Source organism: Sciurus vulgaris, assembly GCF_902686455.1.
Source record: "Sciurus vulgaris genome assembly, chromosome: 2".
Lineage (NCBI taxonomy): Eukaryota > Metazoa > Chordata > Mammalia > Rodentia > Sciuridae > Sciurus > Sciurus vulgaris.
In genome coordinates this window covers 16,747,008-16,758,306 of record NC_136462.1, presented here as the reverse complement: position 1 = coordinate 16,758,306, position 11,299 = coordinate 16,747,008, and the positions used below count along the sequence as shown (strand labels likewise).

General features: G+C 36.4%; 1 protein-coding gene across 12 annotated transcripts in view; it reads right to left on the bottom strand.

Annotated features, from left to right (window-relative positions):
- Window positions 1–11,299, bottom strand: part of EML5 (EMAP like 5) — a 160,562-nt gene that overhangs the window by 21,209 nt on the left and 128,054 nt on the right. For 10 of the 12 annotated variants that reach the window (XM_079129244.1, XM_079129249.1, XM_079129248.1 and 7 more), the window contains 3 exons: window positions 6,391–6,469; window positions 5,037–5,166; window positions 2,470–2,568 (listed from right to left, as the gene is read on the bottom strand). In XM_079129244.1, the coding sequence (XP_078985370.1) occupies window positions 2,470–2,568; window positions 5,037–5,166; window positions 6,391–6,469 (308 nt within the window). The remainder of the gene's footprint in view (window positions 1–2,469; window positions 2,569–5,036; window positions 5,167–6,390; window positions 6,470–11,299) is intronic. The other 2 variants (XM_079129247.1, XM_079129250.1) reach the window with 2 other exon arrangements.

Below are 11,299 nucleotides of genomic sequence, written 5' to 3'. Positions count from 1 at the left end.
ACATGTTCTACGTACCTCCAAAATGAGGACCAATAAGTAGCAATTAGAGAGACATATTTCCATTCTATGTGAAGAACTATTTTTATAAATGAGCTTTCTAGGGAGAGGTTAGACTATCTCATTAGGTGTAAAATAGTGATGGGTTCAAGTATATAATGGATAAAAACATACATTTGGCCCTGAGATTTAAGATTCTAGTCAAGAAAAAAGTCTGAATGTAACGGGCTAACATATCACAAAATAAATATTGAAATTTCTTTATGGGCCATATGATTTTTTTAAAAACAACAATTTAAATGGTGGTTTTGTGCCTTGTGAGTATTAATAAGCTTGGCAACAAAGTTCCCTTTAAGAAAAAACATCCCTCTCCATTCTTTGTTCTTCCCTTGAGTCCCTCTTATGCTTAGTCACCAGTGAAGCATTTTTGTTATCCATTTTGTAAAAAGTTACAAGTGAGACAAGGCATAGGGCTACATATATGATCTAAAATTCACCTCTGCACTGCATAGTTTGATTAGGAAAGAGAGGGGAGATGATCAGCCATTCCACATTCCCTACATTGTTGCCTTTCAAAATAATGGGAAGGAAGTAGAGAAAGGGGCCAAAATTGTGAAAGATTAATCTGTGATTATGACAATTCTTAACTAAAAGAAAACTATGGCACTAATATGAGAAAAGGCACTTAACAAAAGGAGAGCAGGAGGAAGAAAGCAAGAATTAGCAAACAAAGAACCATACCTTCTAGAATTCTATTCAGAAAATGTAAATTCCATTAATTCAGGGATTTTGTCTTTTTATAAGCTGCTTGTTTCCCCAGCACCTAGAACAATACCTTATACATGGTAGGTGCTTAATAAGTTTATTGAATAAATACATGTACTCAATAACAATTAGCAGAGCAATAACCATGTGCCAAGAGATATGAAGCCAGGTATACGTCTCTATTCTTTCAGGAGATAGGCCTTATTCCTTGCATAGAGTGAGAAAAGACATTACTTTCAAAGAACTTAGTGCAAATGGGAGTAGACATATATGTTCCTATACAAAAAGCAGAATATTTTGTGGGTAATGTAATCGTCTAATTTTCTTTAAAAGTAGAAAACTGCACAGAAGGAAGAAGAGTTCCATAGGGCATAACCATAGAACCAGGAAACCCAGAGAACAAGCTTCTGACTGATCAATTTGGTACTTGCATGAAAAAAAATTATTAAAAACATAAGGGCTGGGGATATAGCTCAGTCGGTAGAGTGCTTGCTTTGCAAGCACAAGGCCCTGGGTTCAATCCCCAGCACCACAAAAACAAACAAACAAAAAACAACATAATAATTCTTCCAAAAGAAAAATATAGCTAGAAAGTTAGCTTAGCAACCATGAACCCCTGAGATCCAACAAACCCAATTATTTTAAGAACTTTATAAGATATGGCTGATCAAATCTATAATGTAGTATTCATAATTATCACCCATTGGTAGATATGTCCAAATAGATCTGCTATGCTCAATCATTTTGCTTGTAAACTGATGGCCTTTACATTTTTGACAAAGGTCAAACAAAAAAGAAAAAAGGCAACACAGGTGTAAACAGTGATACCAATGACTCAGGAGGCTGAGGTAGGAGGACTGCAAGTTCAAGATCAGCTTGGGCAACCTAGCAAGATCCTATTTTGAAGAAAAAAAAAAAGTGGGGGGGGGGGGGTGGATTGGGCATGTAGCTCAGTGGTAGAGAGCCCCTGGGTTCAATCCCTAGTACTGCAAAACAAAAAGCAAAAAAACAAAAAACACTTGGTCAATCAGATTAATACCAAAGAAAAGGAAAAGGCAGTGGGAATTTACAAACATGAAATGAACTTGGGTTCTCACTTTTTTTTTTTTTTTTTTTTGTACCTGGGATTGAACCCAGAGGTACTTAACCACTAAGCCACATCCCCAGCCCTTTTTTACATTTTATTTAGAGACAGGGTCTCATTGAGTTACTTAGGGCCTCATTAAATTGCTGAGGCTCCTGCCTCAGCCTCCAAGCGAATGGGATTACAGGCGTTTGAGCTGAGTTCTCACTTTTTTCTAGGTTAATCCTTGTGAAACAGAGCTCTCCTCTGTCCTCCCTGAACTAGTTACTTCTTGGCTCCCTTTTTACCATTTCTTCCTTAAAGCACTTTCTTTCTGCTTCATATGATAATGAATTAAATTTTGTTGCTAATTAGAAATTTCTAATAAAGAATTAAATCTGACTATTCCAATCACTTACATGATAGTTGATTTTTAAATTCAAAATTGTCTGAACCAACTCAGATAACCAAGGTAAGAGAAAGGTACTTAGAAGCAACCATATGGTTTAATTTTGTGTGTGCTCTATATACACATAGATTTTGAACAATCTATACTTATATTACATTTTAATTTTTTCTAGGATGTTGAATTTATTTGAACAAAAATGCTTCATATTGTTTCTTTTTAAAATATAGAAACATACCTACTTGGCCAGTTGCCACTATGTTGATAAATTTGGGATGCTGATTTACAGTGAGGCACAGAATATCATCATTATGTTCCTGATAAAAACTCTGAGTCCCTATAAAGAAAGAATTTGAGAATTAAGTTTAAAAACTTTAAGCTAAAACAGCCAAATGTATTTATCTAGCACTATAAACTACTCTTAACTTATCTGCTTATTCAACACATAGTTTTTGAGTACTTACTATGTACAGATTATCAAAGGATAAAGAATCAGACATTTTAAAAGGATAGAAATATGAAAGGGATCAACCATACGATACAAGGCTGAAGATGCCAAGTGCCACCAAAGATTTAAGGATCAAAATGCTATGGGAATTTAGCATAGAAAAGATTTATTCTCATTATGGGAATATGACACTTTTGCACTGACTCAGATTCTGCAAATGTGCAGGTGGGTGGGGAGGGGCATTCTATGTAAATAGAGGAACACTTAGGAAAGGCATAAAGGCAGAGAGTGTTGGGTATACATATATAATAACTCCTTTGGCTGGTGGGGGGTCATGAAGAAGAAAAGTGAGAAATCTTAGTTGGAAAAGCAAGTAGGGGCTAGACTTATGGAAGATTTTGAATGCTTATGATCTTTGTTTGGGCTTCCTAAAGAAAAAGATTCACCAGGGTCATACAGAAACCAAAGGTAATTTTCCATTTAATAGTTTGGGCCATATTTATTAATATTTCATATTTATTCTACAGCCAGTGGAGAGGCACTGAAGTTTTTTGATCAAAGAATTAATGTGATCCCCCAAATTGGGAGACTGATAGAGTAGAGGAAGGGGATCAAGAAAAGGGAAGAGGAAGAGTGTGGGAAAGTCCTAGGGAATAAAATACACCAAATTATGCTATGTCCATGTACTAATATACCACAATGAATTCCATGCATATATAATTATAATGTACTTATTAAAATAACAGTAACAGAAGGGAATTCAGTAGAGGAGAGCAAGTAGATGGGGGAGGGAGGAGGGAAGGAAAAGAGAAGGCACTGGGGAATGAGACTGATCAAATTATGTTATGTGCATGTACATAATATAATAATTACCACCATTATGTATAATTATAATGCACCGATAAAAACAAAAGATGGAATTCTAGGATGATAAAAATGTAATTAGTGTGATCCACCTAGCAGTACTGACAGTGAAGAGACTATGAAAGTAGTCCACACAGGAGGCAATACAACTAGGTTTGTACAAGTAAAATAACCAGGCAGGACATGAGGTCAGAACAGTAGGTTGCATCCATATTAGAGGATCCTGAATACCAGGATCTCAAACAAAAGAAAACAAGACAAAAAACTCAATGATTACTTTCAACACACCTACTATTACTTTAAACTTTTTCTCAAAGTGAAATATGGCTTTTACTTTCCAGGGCTGCAGGTTCAGTTAAAGAAACAACCAATTATGGGCTGTTGGCTAAGCTGGTGGAATAACAGCTCATAAATCTATACTTTCTAGACTATGAACACAGCAATGTATCCCTAAACTGGTTGGAAGCCAAATATTAAGAACTGAAGCAGGTGCCTCTTCCCTCTGCCTTCTTTCAACAGTTCACCATTAGAAAGGTATTTAATTATAAGTCAGAAAGCTAAAAATTGAAAGTATAAACATGAGTTTATATATACATTTATTCCTTTCATGCTTATCTTATTCTTCCCCATTCTCTTGAAAGATATGTGAAACCTCAATTAAAAAGGATTTTCTTTCTAAGTAGTACTTTTTAAATGGCTCAAGTTATTTTAAATGGAAAATTGCATGTAATTGTGGTGAATCCTTTTCTTTAGCAAACCAGAAAGGAAATATCATATTAATGATTAATACTGACCAGGGGAGTAGGATTATTATGTATATAATCAATCTACTCTTTATCCATTCAGAGTGAAACTATCAGAGGAAACCCCAAATGTTTGCATTAGGTAGTCCCTGTTTTTGCTTTCACACCCCATAAAGTTTGCAATCATATGTAATAAAACAGAATACTTAACTTCATTAGGCTTATCGTATTCGAATGATAATAACTCTATTTGCTCTTCAACAACCCAGTTAAATAAACAACAAGGAATATTTTCTCACATTCTTGGATCAAACAAGCAATAATCAGTAGAGCCACAGACAAGTAGTGTTCTGCTTGGCTTTCTCAGGCCTCACTAATCACCCAGAGGTCACTTATCCAATGTGTTGCTTTCAGTCACTATCAAAGACAACCATCCAAATCATTCATTCTCACAATAAGGTTATGGGAAAACAGAGGTACAAATGGTTTTACTGTAAAATACAAGTTTAATGTACAGTGAATCTTCACTTTTAATAGAGATCTATGAGAACTTAGTCTTATAAAATATTTTTCTGCTGTGTCATACTCTAAGTATTACTACAAAGTACTACAATATGAAATTTTTTTATTCTGGATCATTTCTCACATATTTCCATTATTATTTATAGTTTAAACAAAGAAATTCTGCTAGTTAAAGAGTTTAAATTAATAACAGTGTGTATAGGGAGATAGAGAACTAGGGTTTCCTACCTGTAGCAACATTGTGCAGAATTCCAACTGATGCAGTGTGATAAATTATATCATCCCCATCATTTAAATAGTGTACATTATTCCTGCAGTCTCTGCCTCGATAACCAAATATAAGCTCCAACACAAGGTCCTATAGCAATGATGAAACCATTATACAATTACTCTCTTCCTTAAGTTTATCCATTCACTAATATTCTGTGATATATAAAGCACTAGTCAAAATGGAGGATGCATTTTGATGTTTTACAAACTTTGAACACAAAATTAAGCTATATGTATTTTCTCTAGCCTATTTTGGGCAAATGAAACACATTTCAGAGCCTATACTTTTCTATATAAGGTTATAAAAAGGAAAATGGAACCACAAGGTTATCTAATTCCAAGAATTTCAGATTTCAGATTCCATGTAAAAGAATACTTCAATTTTTATTAGTCAAAGAGAAGAATTTGATATGTAGTCATTGTTAATTGATTATTTGCTCCACATATATAACTCTGGACAAATTATGTCAAAGTCAGCTACTTTGAAGAATCCAAAGTTGTCTCTGACAATTCATGCTAAAGTTCTGGCAGAGAAGGCTGCAGGGGAAAGTGCTACCGTTTTTCACTGCCCAGGCGGGTGTGGGTGGAGGTGGTGAGGGAAGGAGTTGCAACAATCCCTTTCCTACAGCTTCACGCCTTGCTCAGGGCTCACGTAGCACAGCTTGCTTATTTGCTGAGGATGCTGGGATTATGAAACGTCCAGGAGGACCTTTCTTCTTCCTCAACTACTGCTGAAGGTTTCTTGGATGAAAGGAAGGACACAAGGAGAAACAGACTTCATGAACCCTATATAATGAATATATCACATGGGGTAAAGGTTCCTGGGGTAGTGTAAATATTTAATCTTCAACTTATGAATTCAAGGCACTAAGTATAAGACACTGCACTTCTTTAAGCAATAGGTCATTCATATGTTATTTATGTTTGGATGTTCTTATTTAAAAATTTAGAGAAATAGAGGCTATTAATCTAAAACTCAGACTTGAGTAAGAATTAATACTTTTTTTTTTTTTTGATGTTAGGGATTGAACCAGGGCTGCTTAACCACTGAGCCACATTCCCAGCCTTTTTTGTTTTTTATTTTCAGACAGGGTCTTGTTAAGTTGCTGAGGCTCGCCTTGAACTTGTGACCCTCCTGAGTAGCTGGGATTCCAGGCATGTGCCACCATGCCTGGCAAGTTAAGTTTTAAAACCAAACAAAAGTGGTTATTCAATACACTTATTTTCATGAAAACTAATGATAAAGACGGGTATTTTATAAAAAGGAACTCTGGATACATTTTAGTAACATTAAGGAGCAGGTTTTCCTTACCTCTATGGGTCTTTTCTTCTTGCCAACGTTATTTGTCTGAAGTTTCTCTGGCTGTGGAGGGGCCCTGCTCACTGGGGGCCTGAAACAGAGATGGAAGGAGGAAAGGCACAGATCACTTGCAGCCCTCACTGGGTCTCCCACACCTGCCCTCCAGAGAGATTACACCCTGCCATGGTTCTGCTCCACTAGACTGCACCCTCCAGATCTTGATACCTTCTAACTCAGGAAGGTGGAAAGAAAATGATTAGAATTTTTATTCATTTTAATTTCTTTGGCATATGTTTTATAATGTAAATAATATACTAACACAAGAGCAGATTGTTTATAAACAAATGTAAAAATGTTAGCTTGACATACAAAAAACTTTCTTCATGGGTGCATTTTTAACAAAGCCTGGAGTATTACACTAAAGCATCTAATATCTCTACGTGACAGGTACACAATTTTTTTTTTCTTTTTACAGAATGGGGATTGAACTCAGACGTGCTTTACCACTGAGTTACTTCCCCAGCACCCCACCCCTAATTTTTTTGTTTTTCTTGAGGAAGGATATCACTAGCGTGTTGTGGCTGGCCTGTAATCCCAGCAGTGTGGGAGGCTGAGGCAGGAGGACTGTGAGTTCAAAGCCAGCCTCAGCAAAAGTGAGGTGCTGAGCAACTCAGTGAGCCCTTGTCTCTAAATAAAATATAAAATAGGTTTGGGGATGCGGCTCAGTGGTGGACTGCCCCTGAGTTCAATCCCTGGTACCCACCCCCCCCCACCACCAAAAAAAATTCTACTCATTTCAGGGATATTCATTACAAAGGGGGAAAATGTGGAAAACTATGAATAGAGGTAAAGAACACCAAGAAGCTGAGCTCATTAATGGCATATATAAAAATAATGAAAACACAAAATCAGGCCTGTGAGCATAACAAAGACAAGATTACCTGGAACCTCTTTTCAGCAGCAGATTAAAAGAAGTGAAAAGATTACAACACGAATTTGAATTTAAAAACACTCATAAAATACCTCTGATAATATCTTAATCAATTTAATGAAGATATACTGATGATATGAAAGGCCTGTTATTATTTTATTAGTGCATAATAAGAAAAGACAAGTTACACCATTAATGGAGGGAAATCAGAAGGTGAAAAAAATAGAATTCAACATATTCTGTGTTAGAAACTTTCAAGCTTGACATTCCTATTTTTTCTTAATCATTGTACACTCTGACTTTCAAACAAAACATTTAAACTTATTTTTGTTCTTAAAATGGGAAATAAAGTCTCAACCAACTTAAAGAGCTGGTAGCACTGGAACTTCTTTGAAAGAAATTGTCTAAGGAGTCCCTTATTCTGAGTTAAGAGGTTTCCCCAGACAGTGGATTCACACAAACAGAATGAATAACTCAGGACCATGCTGATGTGGGATTGGCTAGCAAATATTTTAATTCCCTTAATGGGGTAATGACTATAACAGAATTGTAAGGGCTTATAGAAGTCACCTTCCCTATGAAACCAGGAATCTTCTTTACACATTTAGAACATCCCTTTATGAGCACTCATGATGAATGGTCAACTTAAGTGCATGAGTCCTGCTTGTGACAGGGAAGTACTTCTAACTGAAAAGCTGTTCATGTCTAAGACAGCAATTATATCTCTACTTAATTTCTTGTTTTAAAACAAGTGATCCCCAGAACAATAGATTATTCATCATATTTAGTGGCCTCCCAACCTTATTTCATCGTGTGCTTTCTACTATGCCACTGTCAAATCTCAGAGTCCCCTTCAATGTAGAGACTGGTAGTGAAAATGCTACGGTAGCTATGAGGCTAGATCTGGATGCTTCATTGCTGTTACAATAGCATCGGACTATGTGGGCCTCTTTAAAAGTTGTACCATACTCTGGACTCATCTTTGCACACGTTACCTTGCTTAAAACTCAAGAATTTCACAGATAATTCCTGCCATCAAATATATTCTGGGGTGCTCACTATTTGAGTCTCTATACCATCTGATCTCAAATGTATTATTTTCATCCTTATCTCCCAGAATTTTTCTAGTATTACTTTTCTTACTTGTAAAATTTGACTATTCATTTCTACACTGTCCCACTTCAGAAACTCTTTAGGACATTTTCACCTCACCATAGGTAGCTGTAAAAGCACCCTAAGAGTCTTTCTTATCCAAGTCGTTTTATTAAACATACAAATATTATCATACCCTTCTTTAATGATTTTAAGTGAAGGAATAAATATTTATTAAATGAAGGTAACAGACTTATAAACTTAATCCTTCACTGATGAATATGTATAGCTGTTTATTTATATGAGCCTCTGAAAGTTAAGGAAAATTTAAAGCTATCTAGAGTATTATTGTAAAACTAAATAATCGTAATGGAGACTTTCATAATAATGACTATCGTATCTAAAAATACAACTCCTTTGTTGGATTTGTCCTATTTTATTTTTTAATTATTTACTGACAAATGTAGTTTTTGTTTCATGGGGAAAAATCAATAGCTCATAATAGCTTAAAATACTATAAAGATAAAAACAGAATGAAGAGTAAATATCTGAATGAAAATATTCTTTCATAAAACACTTACCTTACTACCCCCTGCCTTTGAAAGGAATTAGGGGAAAAAAAGAAGGGAAACACATGAAAATTGATGATGAATGATTATAGTAGTTTAGTAAACAGAGTAAAAGTAACATACCAATAGGATTATAAGGAAATTTAAAAATGCCTAAATGTCACATCATTTTGAATGTTTTTATTAAATATATTGGGAATTAATCAAATTAATTACTTTAGATAGATAAAACTTGCTACAAAAACATTTAACGAAAAAGAAAAATTATTAAAATTCCTTAGGTTAAAAAAAAATCCACAAAAGTATCAACCAGAGAAGTTTATCAATTGTCATTAAAATAATTTCTTTTAAAGAAGATAAAGTATTTATTAAGTGTTTGTTTTAATCATTTAAAAGTGTTTTGTTGGCGATCCAAGATGGCGGACTAGAGGGTGACTGCATCTCCAGTCGCCCCAGAACCCAGGATTCAAGAAGGGGAGGCACTGAGAGACTCGGACTAAAATAGAACCATGGGGTGAGTCTCCCCCACCCAGTGAAGCTCAGCTGGGTGGCAGGCCCGGATTTGAGTGGCTTATTAGAGTAGGACAGGGCAGACAGAGTCTCCCCCAGGCAGCTCTGTGCACTCTGGTGGTGGGCTCCTCCCACAGGGACAGATTCTCCAGCCTCGGGGAGCAGGCCCCCCAGTGAGAGCCTTTCTGCACAGAAGCAGCGCGGCCAGCTTCGGCCCATCCCGGCCAGCTCCGGCCCACCCGCAGGTTGCTTCAGAGACCAGCACAGGGCGACAGGGACTTCCTCAAGCAGCACAGCCCCCTCTGGCAGGAAGCACCTCTCTAGGCTAGCTTCTCGGGGCAGACCGCCCAGTGAGAGCCTGTCTACACAGAGCCAGCCACAAGTCCCTAAGCCAGTGGAGACCTCCGACCTGCAAGCAGCCTCTGGGACCAGGGTGGGCAGCAAGAGACCTCTCCAGGTCTCTCTCCCTGGAACCAGTAGCGGGCTAGGGGCAGCGTTCTTCGGAAGCACTACATTATCAAGTTAATCCAAGACTTCGGGCTACTGAAGGCTGGTAGGTGATACACTGGAAATCTACAGGGACACTATAAGCCAATAGAGGAAATCTACAATATCACAGAGTCCCACTGACATCTGACCAATATGAGAAAACAAGGGAAGAAAATGTCCGAAACAACCCTAGATACTATATCAATAAAACCCAATGACAGCACAGCAGAAGAAATGTCAGAAAGGGAGTTCAGAATGTACATAATTAAAACAATCAGAGAAGCAAACGAGGAGATGAAAGAACAAATGCAGGCATTAATGAACGCACGAATCAACAGTTCAAAGAGCAAATAAGGGAAGCAAAAGAACATTTCAATAAAGAGTTAGAGATACTGAAAAAAAATCAAACAGAAATCTTTGAAATGAAGGAAACAATAAACCAAGTTAAAAACTCCATAGAAAGCATAACCAATAGGATAGATCACCTGGAAGATAGAACCTCAGATACTGAAGACAAAATATTTAATCTTGAAAACAAGGTTGACCAAACAGAAAAGATGGTAAGAAATCATGAACAGAATCTACAAGAATTATGGGATATCATGAAGAGGCCAAATTTAAGAATTACTGGGATTGAGGAAGGCTTAGAGAAACAAACCAAAGGAATTAACAATCTATTCAATGAAATAATATCAGAAAATTTTCCAAATTTGAAGAATGAAATGGAAAACCAAGTACAAGAGGCTTATAGGACTCCAAATATACAAAATTACAACAGACCTACACCAAGGCACATTATTATGAAAATACCTAACATACAAAATAAAGACAGAATTTTAAAGGCCGCGAGAGAAAAGAATCACATTACATTCGGGGGGGAAACCAATAAGAATATCAGCAGATTTTTCAATCCAGACCCTAAAAGCTAGAAGGGCCTGGAACAACATTTACCAAGCCCTGAAAGAAAATGGATGCCAACCAAGAATTTTATACCCAGCAAAACTTACTTTCAGATTTGATGATGAGATAAGATCCTTCCATGATAAACAAAAGCTAAAGGAATTTACAAAAGGAAAGCCAGCATTACAAAACATTCTCAGCAAAATATTCCATGAGGAAGAGATGAAAAACAACGATGTAAATCAGCAATGGGAGGAACTAGCCTAAAGGAATAGCCAAATAAAGGAGAAACCAAGTCATGTCAAAAAACAAAAATGAGTCAAATGACTAGGAATACAAATCATATCACAATAATAACCGTGAATGTTAATGGCCTGAACTCATCAATCAAAAGACATAGACTGGCAGATTGGATTAAAAAGAAAAATCC